The sequence below is a fragment of the Myotis myotis genome, unplaced genomic scaffold (genome assembly GCF_014108235.1).
Source record: "Myotis myotis isolate mMyoMyo1 unplaced genomic scaffold, mMyoMyo1.p scaffold_m19_p_14, whole genome shotgun sequence".
Lineage (NCBI taxonomy): Eukaryota > Metazoa > Chordata > Mammalia > Chiroptera > Vespertilionidae > Myotis > Myotis myotis.
In genome coordinates, this window is record NW_023416318.1 from 10689940 (window position 1) to 10702566 (window position 12627).

The 12627-nt window shown below is 42.9% G+C and overlaps 1 protein-coding gene across 2 annotated transcripts in view; it reads right to left on the reverse strand.

The window, feature by feature from the left end:
* The window catches only part of DGUOK (deoxyguanosine kinase), a 36225-nt gene extending 30103 nt beyond the window's left edge, over positions 1-6122 (reverse strand). The window contains exon 1 of one of the 2 annotated variants that reach the window (XM_036334098.1): positions 5924-6122. In XM_036334098.1, the coding sequence (XP_036189991.1) occupies positions 5924-6065 (142 nt within the window). In that variant the 5' untranslated portion in view covers positions 6066-6122. The remainder of the gene's footprint in view (positions 1-5923) is intronic. The other variant, XM_036334099.1, reaches the window with a different exon arrangement.
* Positions 6123-12627: the final 6505 nt, after the last annotated feature.

Here is a 12627-nt window from a genome sequence, read left to right on the forward strand (position 1 = left end):
TGAGTATCTAGCCAGGTACAAAGAATGGAGATGGATAGATGGAATGAAGTGAATCATATAAAACAGACTCCAATTTACAATGTATGGAATAAATAGGTCTTCTTCCCCCCTAAGATTCTTTGCCCAATTGTTTATACTCAATAAAAGTTAAAGATGTGCCCTGGCTGGTTGCTCAGTGGTTAGAGCACTGGCCCACACCGAAGGGTCTTGGGTTCAATTCCCAGTCAAGGGCATGGACCTGGGTTGCAGGTTCAATCCCTGCCGGGTCAGGGTACATATGGGAGGCAATCAATCAATGTCTTTCTCACATCAATGTTTTTCTCTCTCTTCCTTTTCCTTTTTCCCTTCCACTCTCTCTAAAAATCAATGGAAAAAAAATATCCTTGGGTGAGAATTAACAGCAGCAAAAAGTTAAAGATGCATATTGGTAATCTTAACACATTTCATACCGCTCAGGAGTTTTCTCGTGTTTTGCGTGCCATCTGTTAAGGACCCCTCACGAGTGTTCTCGTTTTTCATACCCATGGAAAAAGGAGCGAATCTAGATACTTATGTAAATTTTGTTTGGTCCCTCTTCATAGGGGAAAATGTTTTACGCAGTACCATACATTAAAAAAGTACTAGGAACTTTAATTTTTTAATTGTTTTTGTAAATAAAAATGTTATAATTATTGAAAAACAACACCTAAAGTGCATTATGATGATTTAAATACCGTGCAGTTTGCCCAAAAATGTGCGGTCCCTGGCATATGTCTTAGAGATTTCTATGCGGTACACAATGTGTTAAATTACTAATCTTGAATGCCAGAGGAAACATGTTATTAGGAAAGCTTTATGTTCAAGTCTCTAGACTGCAAAAGTGTAAAACACTTCCCTCTTTTCTGGTAGGGTCTCTAAAATCAAAGTAAGAATAGTCTGAGATGACTCACAAATTTCAAATATCACTCCTTTCTTCAATTTAGGTTTATAGTCATAAAATAACTGATATATTCAATATATCACTTTAGTGATGAATATATTTAAAAAGAGAGGCTAGCCCTAGCCACTTTGGGTGGATAGAGCATCAGCCTGCAGACCAAAGAATCCCGAGTTCAACTCCAGTTAAGGGCACATACCGTGGTTGCAGGCTCTTCCCTGGTCAGGGCGCGTGAAGGAGGCAACCAATCAGTATATTTCTCTCAGATCAATATTTCTCTCTGTCTTTCCTTCTCTCTTCCACTCTCTCTAAAAGTCAATGAAAAAATATCTTCAAGTGAGGATTAATAATAATAATAATAAATTAATAAATAGGCTGGGTAGTTTATTTTTTAAGGGATTTTAAGTATCAAGCTTTTTACTTTTTCTTTTTTTTTTTAAATTCTCACCTGAGGATATGTTTTTATTGATTTTTCAGAGAGAGGAATGGAGGGAGATACAAACAGACAGATACCGGTTTGCTGTACACACCCTGAGTAGGAATCGAGCCTGCAACCTTTCAGTGTATGACACAATGACCTACCCAACTGATCCACCCAGACAGGGCCCAGGCTTTTCACTTTCAATCACACATGGCATATGGCTTCACAACTCAAACTAGATGCCATTAATTGTAACTTTACTTATCTATTTCCCCTACACATGCTGCTGTCTACACCTACAGGATCAGAATAACAAGACTTAGAGCAGCAGGCCTGTAAGAAAAGCCACTCGAAAGATATCTAACTTCATTTAAGACAGGCGTTCACCTTGCCCTGTTCAGGTTTCCTGAATGGTACTTTTTCTCTGATTTGTTTAAAGATGTCACCTGTGATAAAGAACCAAAAAATTATTTGATTTGATTATATGAGCAGTTTAAAATACTTCCTTTGTGGGTACCAATGACTAACTTCCATGTGGATATCACAGCACAGGATTCAAGCATCTGGTAAACACTGAATGAGTACAATGGATGAGGCAGGGGATTAGGTGCTCATGACACAAAGATGAATAAGACACTAAGTGCCAGCCCAGGGAAGATGTTGAATGCGAAAACAATCTCAACAGAACTCAAGTGCTACAGGGTACAAAATGTTTTGAAAGCACACAGAGGAGGCAGTGACTAATTCTGTCTGGAGAGAGTCATCAGTGTGGGGTGATGGAGAATAATGGGTGATACAACTAGGGAGAGCCGGACTAAAGAACCCTAATCACCGTCTCATTATTCACTTCCCTTGGGCAACTACATTCACTTCCAAGGCTTCAACAACTCCCCAGGTCAACAACCTCCACCTATGAAATCTCAGCTCCCATCTCTCTCTTGACTCCAGGCACATATTCTCATCTACCTCAGAACACCTATCTCTGTATGTCTCAGAGGTATCTCATATAAAAGACATCTCTCTTACCTCCCCAGACTTCTTCCTTTATTCCCATCCTCAGTTTTTAGTCAGTGGCCAAATTATAAAACCTCATTGTCATTTTCTATGCCTCCTTAGCTCTTACCTCCCAGCGGCCACCAAGCCCTATCAATCCTACTTCCAAATCTCTCTCAAATCATCACTTCTTCTCTGTCCCTCCATTCCTTCTGTGCAGGCCTACAACTTTCCTCCCTCCAACTACTATGGTAGCCACAAAATTTATCTTCTCCAAACTGTTTCCATTTATCCATTCAACTGGAAGCAAGGCATTGTGGGCACTGCAGCAAACAAGACATGCAAAGAATGTGCCTGACTTCCTATTTGCTCGTTCCAGCCAAATTTCTTTTTTAAATTAATCTGGCCTTGACACATACTAGCTTCAAGTCTTCAGTAGCCTCTCACTACCTAAAGGAGAAACTCCTAGCATGGACCACAAGGCTGTTCAAAAATCTGACAAATGCTACCCCTCCAACCTCTTGTATCCTCTCACAGGCCCTTTAAACTCCAGGCACATCCAGCTACTTCCCTGTTATTAAAACCTCATGTTTCTTCAGGCTTTGCTTTAGCAAATGTTATTTCCCACGGCTGGAACACTCTTTCCTCTTCTCCCCCTTGGGGATTCTTACCCCAGAAATTCCAAATTTCCCTGCCCAAACATGGCACTCATCACATGGTATATAAATCATGTTTAAAAGTCTGCTTCTTCCACTTGGCCGTGAGCTCCTTACAGGACAGGAGCTGTATCACACATGAGTCCACCTTCACTGTAGACATTCAGTGACCTTTGGTTGCATGAAAAAGCAAGGAAGAAGCATAGCAATCTGGAAAGGTTAAGAGGCAAAGGTCAGGAAAATTGGGAAAGACAGCTCACACCTAACCTGATGGCCTGTGCAAAGTACTTGCTTTGTGAAGTACTTTGTACCTCTCTGGGCTCTAAGGCTAGAGCTTCCTTTGGGGGCATGTTTCTCAAAGTACAAGACAAAACAGCTTTATACACCATCAGGCAGACAAGCAGGACCCTCCCTTCTCATTCCTCTCAGTGTTTCTGATTTGACCGGAGAAACACACACAGCCATGGTGACTGGCCTCACTTTAAATTCATGACAACTAAGTCCAAGTGGGTCCTTAATGCTACCCCGAAATTCTACATTTCTCCCTTTTACTCACTCAAGTCAGGACTCATTTAGTTGCCATGCTCCTCATTATTAGAAATAAACTGTGCTCCTAGTTAAGACCAAAATTTGCTCTTCTTGGTCTATAGATTCCACTCCTTCTTGCTAACTAACATCACTCCAGCAATTCTATCCTCTCTTCTATTTCACCATTTTTGTCTCTCTCTTGGAGACTATTTCTAATTTCTCTTACAAAAACCAAAAAATAAAAACTGTCTCAAACCGTCTTTCCATTTCAGTTAGCACCCAATGTCTTCCCTTTCTAGGAAAACTTTCAGACCATTGCTTACCTTGCTGTCTCCAATTCCTTACCTCCTATGCTCCTTGAACCTACGCCAATCAGACTTTCACTCTTATTGCTCCCAACAGCTGTTCAAGTTCACCAAAGAGCTCCATTAAAGAGCACTACACAGTTGATTTTTCTCTTCCCCAAAGAGGTTCTTCAGCTGGATCAGAAGATATCATTCTCTTTTGGTTTTCCAGTGGTCATTCCTTCTCAGTCTATTTTGCTAGTTCCTTTCCCATCTCCTCAATCTCTTTAACATTTGCCCCAGGGGTTAGTCCTTTCCATCAACATACATAGACGCCTGGCTTTAAATACCATCTACATTTACAACTCCAGTCCAGGGAGACTCTGCACTCTGGGCTCATACAGTCAATTGCCTATTCAACATCTCCATGTCTCCACATAGATATCTAATAACCATATAAAAACTAACATGCCTAAAAACAAAATCTTGAAACCATCCCCTGCCCCAAATATGTTCTTCCCATTCTGCCCCATTTAAGAAAATTCAGAACTCCATCTTTCAAGTTACTCAGGCCAAAATGACTGGAGTCATTACTGACCCCTCTCTTTATCTCATTCCACATCTTTTAACAAATCTAGTTAGCTCTACCTTAAAATGTAACTAAAATCCAATCACTTCCCACCCTGGTCCAACTCACAGGAACTCATCACTACAATAACTTCCTGATACATTCTACCTTCAACATAGGTGTCAAAGTGATCATTTTATAATTTAAGTCAGATCATATCACTTGACTGATCATGAAACCTTCCAATAGTTTCCCATCATGGACTACAAGGCTTATAAACAATCTGGCCATCCCTTATCTTCTAACCTTATTGCACCCCTCTCCCTCTTGCTCACTCCATTCCTGCCACAATGACTTCCCTCCTGTTCCCTGAATACATTTTCCATCTCAGGGCCTTTGCACTTGGTCTTCTCTCTGCCTGAAAAGTTCTCCCAGTTCTCCACATGGATCACTACCTCGCCTTCAGGTTTTTGCTCAAATGTCACCTTCCCAATCTTGACCGTCTTGATCACCCTATTTAATATTGCAACTTCCCTCAATCCCTCACCGCTGAATTTTCTTCATCACACTCATTACTACCTAACATATGGTTTACTTTGCTTAATTTATTTTATTGTCTATCTCTCCTGACTTGAGAGCAGAGATATTTGTTCTGCTCACTGCTGTAGCCTCAGGGCCAAGAACCGTGCTGACCTGTGGATCTGGCTCAAAAGGTTATTTGTTGAATGAATAAAATGAGAAATTCTCAGTTTACTGCTAGCATGTCCTTTGACCCTCAACATTGCTAATCCTCTTTGAGAGTTCATCACCTTATCAGGTAAAAGTATAAAGCAGAACTTAGTAACATTAAATTAAAATGTTTTGCTTGCATTCTCTTTTCAATTGCTTTTTATTTAAGACACGGGGCTTCTATTTGTTCTTGTAACAGTTTTTAATAGATGTTTTTAAGTTTAAAAAGCGAGTCTCTTCTAAGAAAAACATTAATAAATTATAGTGGGACTAGCAAAGAAACATGACAAAAATAGTGCAAGTGGTATCTGAATGCCTGAAGTTTAAAAACTCTCTTAGGGTAGAGTAGCCAGGTCAAGTACAGTTATAGATAAATAATAAATGGTATTTTTAGTGTATGCCCCAAATATTGCATGGCACCCAACGGCACTAAGAAATTACTCATCTGAAATCCTGTTTTAAATGAGCATCCTTTTTCCTCCCCCTAAATTTAGCAACTCTCTTGGGACAAAGAAACCACACCAAGCGCCTTGTCGCTTCCATTTAGATTTATCCATAACAAGCTGGTTGAACTCTTGTCCTACCAACAGACTGCGTGGCTTTTATGTCCCTGTGAGTGAGTACTGAGGAATGACGTCCTAAAAACCAGAGAGGGATGGATTCGCAGTGCATTTTGGGAGGGGAATGGTCCTCAGAACTAGCAGCCTCGCTGCACTGACCGGGAGAGAAGGGGGTAGGGAAGGGGTTCCGGGCCCAGCTCCCTTTCACAGCCCCTCAGACACCTGCTTAGCGGAGGCCAAGGCTTGGCAGCCCCTTTCCGGCCCTTACCAATGTTGCCTTCGATGGAGAGCCTTCGGGGCCCGTGCCCCGCGTGCAGGCCCTTGGAGGGGGGCACGCCCGGGAGGGGGCTCTGAGCCATGGAACTGCAGGGGGCTCGCAACAGCCTTAGAAAGCGCCTGCCTGCGGCCATCCCACCCACGATTCGCGCAACCAGCACTTCCGCCAAGAGCACTTCCGCCAAGAGCACTTCCGCTCCCAGTACTGTCGTCCGTGACAACAGCGCACCTCTGACGTCAGAGATCGCCCGGCAGGAAGTGGGCGGGGTTGAGCTGACTGAGAGGGTGGGGCCAAAGGGACCGCTCTCTTCTCGCGATGTTTGTCGAGAAGCGTTGTGAGAAAGTCAAGTTCGGTTTTGGGATGCGGGAAAGTTTGCTGATACCAAGGGCGTGATTAACCCCTTTGCATTTGCTTATTGGAAAACAACACTTTAAAAGAGACATAACAATTCCAACGCCTTTGCATTTTTGTATAACTTAAAAATAATTTTCATAACAAAAGACAAATCAGAGTAATTGTAATTTTAAACGAGGTTTCTTTTTTCCAGGTGTTTGTGGTCTGGCTTTTATTCTAAAATGGGATGAAACTGGACGGTTTTAAGTAGGAAAATGATGCAATCTAATAATTTACACAAATTAACTTTTTCCCTATTCCCTGTAACGCGGCAGCACAATGCTGGCACTTTATGGAATAAATCAACAAATGAGTTCAACTACATCCCACCTCTTAACTTTGTCTCTTGAATAAATAAACGTTTGCTCAACCGATTGGCGTAGAAGCCAAAAATCCCATTAGGATAAAGTGGGTGGAGGCTTGGAAGTGACTGGAACTGGTTTAAACTTGGTAGATTGGGTTCTGTGGGGGGGAACAATTGCGGGGGGTGGGGGGGTGGGGGTGACGTGCGGGGTGGGGATGAGGGGTGAGGGTGAATGGGATTCCGAATGGGATTTGTAAAAGGAAGAGCCGGGGACAGAGGGACTCACGCTGGTGTATGAAACGAGTCCTGCTGTCGACAGAGAACTGCTTTGCAGGGGAGCGGGGACAGTTCTGAGCTGCTGCTCTGAGTGCGGCCCTGACTGGCTTCGCCCTGCCACCCCCAAACGTCCCAACGACCTCAGATTTATGGCTCGTCAGGGGGTGCTTCCACCTTCTGCGCTTTAACCTCGAGAGTCAACAGGCAACACCGCATTCAGGCAGCACTCTTGGAGGTGGAAGCTTTTAGGCAGCAGAGACCTGCTTGCGAGGGGGTGGGGAGGGTGGATGCCTGGGACACCTGTCTTGAGGCTGTTTGCATAGCAAGCACAAGCCCTTTTCCCTCTATTGATGTTTATATAATGGTCGAAGTGACGTTTGTATATTAAACATTATTTTTAAAAAATAGATTGTACATTTATTTAGGATAACCTGGGTGGAGTACTAATGAATATTGGAACAGCTAAAGTCTGTTTCATCCCTACTCCCACAGCCACCTCTGTGTCAAAATATTACTTGCCCTGGCCAGTTTTGCTCAGTGGATAGAGTGTTGGCCTGTGGATTGAAGGACCCCAGGTTCGATTTCAGTCAAGGGCATGTACCTTGGTTGCAGGCTCAATGCAGGCTGGATCCCCTGGCCCTGGTCGGGGCATGTTCAGGAGACAACTAACTCATGTGTCTCTCACATCGATGTTTTTCTCTGTCTCTTCCCTTCCCTTCCACTCTCTAAAAATCAATAAAAAAATATCCTCGGGTGAGGATTATAAAAAAAAGTAATAAATTACATTTCTTGTCTATGTAAACTTAGATTGGGAAAACATTCATCCAAAAAAATGTTTGAGAGGTTCTCTGGGCCCTCGAGCTCTCGCTGCTTCATTGCCCGCAGGGTCTCTGTGAAGGCTAAAGGAGGAAGTTGTCAGCAGGTTTATCCGCAGACAGGCAACTAACCTGCCCCTAAAAGTTGAAGCTCCTAAAAGTTATTATTTTTACAAAACATTAGTGAATGTATGTATAGTATGTAGTGAAGAAAAAAGCATGTATTGTAAGTTTACAGTTTAATGAAAATTTTCACAAAACTGAATATATCCTTGTTACTAGATTCAGATAAAGAAAGAGCGCATTACCAGCATCCCCAGAATCCATTTCTCATGCCAGTTACTACTGCCCCAAAGGAAAACAATAGCCTGAGTTCGAACAGCAGACTTTAGTTTTGCCTGTTCTATATATAAATGAAATTATATAATAAGTACTAATTTCATTCAACATAATATCTGTGAGATTGTAGCTGTAGTCCATTCATTCTCAGTGCTGTGCAGTATTTCACTATGTCACTCTACCGCAATGTATTTTATCCATTTTATTACTGGCGGACATTTGAGAATTTCTAGATTTGGGCTATTATGAATAGCATTACTATGAATGTTCTTGAATATGTGTTTTAGTAAAGTTAATTATGCAGTTCTTTTGGGTAAATACTTATGATACCAACAGCTATGTGATAGGCTATTTGCATGTTCTGTTTTAGTAAGTATTCCTAAATAATAAATAGGTCCACAGTGTTTGATTGTACCTGTTGACACTGCCACCAGCAATAAGTGAGCACAAGCTCTGGTTGTTACACATTCTTACCAACAGTTGGTATTTTCGTGTTGTTGTTTTTTTCATTCTGCTGTATGTAATAGTGTCTTATTATAGTTTTAGTTTGCATTTTCCTGATGACTAATGAAGTAAAACACCTTTTCATATGTTTATTTTAGAAACCTCTGTTGAGAAGGGCCTGTTTAAGTCCTATGCCCATTTTTCTACTGGCTGTCTTTTACTTATTGTTATTGTTCATTATATATGTTGCATATGAGTCCTTTGTGAATATTTTCTCTCTGTTTCTTGCTCCTAAAAGCTCTCAGTTTTTTTTTTATGTATAGTGTAACGTAAGAAACAAAAATGTCTTTTGCCTAAATTGCCTGTCAGTTATCTCAATACTAATGATGACTCTTCTATCCCCTTTATTTCTTTATGCTTGCTTTATTCTGTTATACCATGCATAAAAATTCAATATCTTTCTGGTCTTAATTCCAAATTCCCAGAAGAAAGGACCTGATAGGCCCAGCTGTGCCCAAAAGATAGGGTCTCAGAGAACAAACATGAGTATTAGGTCCCCACCCTTGTGCACCAGGAAGGAGGGCTATAAAGGGATCCTTGTGAGCAAGGTCGACATCTAAAAAAGGTGGTGATCAGTTCCTCCTAGAAGTAGTAAACAGGGTGTTTTCATCCCACCTTAGGTGTTGGCCAGAGACAGAAAGTAGTGGCATTTTGGTGAGCAGAAGAATTATGTCCCAGTTGCTTGGAGGGATGAGGCCACTTTTTGCTCCTGGGTGATTGTCAGGTTATCTGCTGGAGTGTATGAGTAAGAGCTCCCTGCCCTACATAAACTCTAGCCACTCGGTATCCATTCCGTCATTCAATATTTACTGAGCATCTACTATGCACCATTCACTCTGCTTAGTCCTTGGGGTGCAGCTCTGAAGGCATTACTATTTTCAAATGCTTTTTAAGTGCTATTGTGACAAATAAAATGCGACTTATATTACAAAAATGCTTATGCAGCCATTAAAAATGGGGAGATAAATACCCACAAATGTAACCTTGACTTTCTTCTTCTGCTTGGACATCCTGTCAGTTCCATTTTTTCTACATCAAGGACATCTTGATGTGCTGGACTATGCTGACTCAAGTTGGTGAAGCTGGGAAGTACACTCCTGGAATCCCCTCCTGACGGGGCTGTGAGTTAGAGTTGGCCAAAAGAGGACCTAGTGTGAAATTTGCAAAGCAGATGGAAGCATCAGCAACTCCATAGTCAGATACTGTGACAGACAGATGTGCCCACAGATAGACACTAGCTAGTCCTCAAGGCCACAGGGATTCCTCTGCGATCATCTCACAATTCCTTCTAGACCAGCGGTTCTCAACCTGTGGGTCGCGACCCCTTTGGGGGTCGAACGACCCTTTCACAGGGGTCGCCTAAGACAGTGGTCAGCAAACTGCAGCTGGCGAGCCACATGCGGCTCTTTGGCCCCTTGAGTGTGGCTCTTCTACAAAATACCATGTGCGAGTGCGCATGTCCAGTGCAATTGAAACTTCGTGGCCCGTGCACAGAAGTCGGAATTTTGTGGAAGAGCCACACTCAAGGGGCCAAAGAGCCACATGCGGCTCGCGAGCCACAGTTTGCCGACCACTGGTCTAAGACCATCGGAAAACACATATATAATTATATATCGTTTTTGTGATTAATCACTATGCTTTAATTATGTTCAATTTGTAACAATGAAATTGGGGGTCACCACAACATGAGGAACTGTATTAAAGGGTCGCAGCATTAGGAAGGTTGAGAACCACTGTTAGACCTGCTCTTCCCCAGCTCCTCCCACCTTTGGGTCGTCTCATTCCTAATAACTTTCTTCTTCCTGCAATGTGAATGGTGGCTCTGCTCCTCCAAGTGAACTCTGACTGATACACCTCATTACAGAGGGAGGCATACAGGGGGGTCTGGATTCAGACGGCCAGGGGAGAGGATTAAGAAAGCTAATCCAGCCGTAACTGGTTTGGCTCAATGGATAGAGCGTCGGCCTGCAGACTGAAGGGTCCCGGGTTTGGTTCCGGTCAAGGGCATGTACCTTGGTTGAGGGCACATCCCCAGTTGGGGGTGTGCAGGAGGCAGCTGATTGATGTTTCTCTCTCATGGATGTTTCTCTCTATTCTTCTCTGTAAAAAATCAATAAAATATATATATATTTTTTTTTAAAAAAGAAAGCTAATCCATAGGCAGCTTTTAACACAAGGCATGTCACACAGCCACCACCCAATAGACATTATACAATAGGCAATGGCTCCTTCAGCGTGGCCCTCAGTGCCTGGGACATAACTTCTATTTATCCTTGGTTGACTTCCTGTTGGATTTCCACTCTCCTCAAGCCACTGTAACCAATCCACTGAAGAATTCTAGGACAGCACTTCTTGAAGTGGAGCAAGACTGGATGGGGAGGGAAGGGAATGACCAATTGGCCTTCCCTTCTTCCCCCATATGGAGACTCCAGCGTGCCCGTCTCTAGCAGGGAGTGTCAGTACTTCACATCTCCATGGGTCCCTGGCTGCATGCATGTGCCCTCTAACCTCCTCCCCGTGATTTCTCTCCCAACAACCAGTGCCTGTGGCTTTTCTTTGCAGGACTGCCTCAGCCTACTGGAGCCCTTTCCCTTCACAAGAGGAAAGCCTGGGACTTTAAGTCCAGGGTGCACCTACCCTGACAGGTGACTGTGAAAGCCCAGCTCATTGCCTGCAGTCAGCCTTATACTCCAGAGCTGTCTGGGGACCAGGCTGAAGCTATGCCTCAGAGGTCCCCGGCTGGGCTGCCTCCCCTTTCCTGTCCTGCCTCTTCCATCTGCTCAAGGGTTTCCCCTGCAAGCACTTCCTTAATAAATTATTTGCATGTGAGTCCTTATTTTAGGTTCTGCTTCTGGGAAACCCTAAGACATAAATCCTCTAGGGGGATTTTGAAAACAGTTCTCCACCTCACCTCCGGAGGGCAAGTGCAGAGATGGTGGAGGAGGCATGTCTGACATTGAGGTCCTTGCACTTCTAATGGGGTCCACTGTCTCCAAACAGGTATTTCTGGGAAGCTTGCAGGCCAGGTGAGGTTTGCTCAGGAGCATCAGGCGTGGGACTGGGATAGGTGGAGAGAGGGAAGGGTACACCCAGCAGAACTGAGGCTCTCGTTCTGCCATTAACTAGCTGAGTGATAGAGTTAACTAGTAAACTAGTTATAAAATGGGAATCATACTAGTACCTGCCTCATAGGGCTGTGGTGAGGGTTAAATGAGGAAATCCATGTAAAGCTAGCTCTTAAACTAGTGCCTAGCATATTGTAAATACTCAGTCTGTGTTAGCCATTATCCTTATCCCTTATTTTCTCATAGTACTTTGTGGGTGCTTCTGTTTCACCTCAAATCATTATCTTATATGTTTGTGTCTGTCTCCCACTTTCTGCAATGAAACCCTGATGGGTAGGAATCATCTTTGTGGGGTATATAAACTTCATGTGGCCTTACCCAGTAATTGTAGATTTATTTACCAAAAATTCAGTAAATACTTGTGAAATTAAATAGAATTGACCAAGGGAGTGGGGAGCAAATGAGAGAGAGAGGGCACTACTTTCTTGATTAGTAGTTTGGGGCAAAATACAACCTAACCCTCAATGGCAAAAGATCTCACAGAGATTTTAAGCCCACTATAAACTTTCTTCACTTCAATTCAAATAACATTGTGTTTTTGGTCACATTATGTCACATCCTATAAGCCTGTATTTCTCTGCTCTTGTTCTCTGTGCATCACCCTTGGGTACAAGGACGTACATTTCTGAAAGCCCTGTTTCTTACCCACCCCCAACAAGTCATCCAGCCCTCATTCTTACTCATGTTCAAGGAAAAGGAATCAAAGTGGTGTAGTAGGAGTACTAACACTAGAGTCAGCTACATTTGGATTTTAATCTTGGTTCTGATGATCTTCAACAAGTCCTGAACTTCTCTGAACCTCAGCTTCTTCATCTGTAATATGGAGGCAATAATAGTACCTATCTCACAGGGTTATGTGTGAATTAGAATAAAATGTGAAAAACCCTTGCACTGTGTGTGGGGTTGGAGGGGGCAGGGAAAGAGCTCCACACAGAGAAA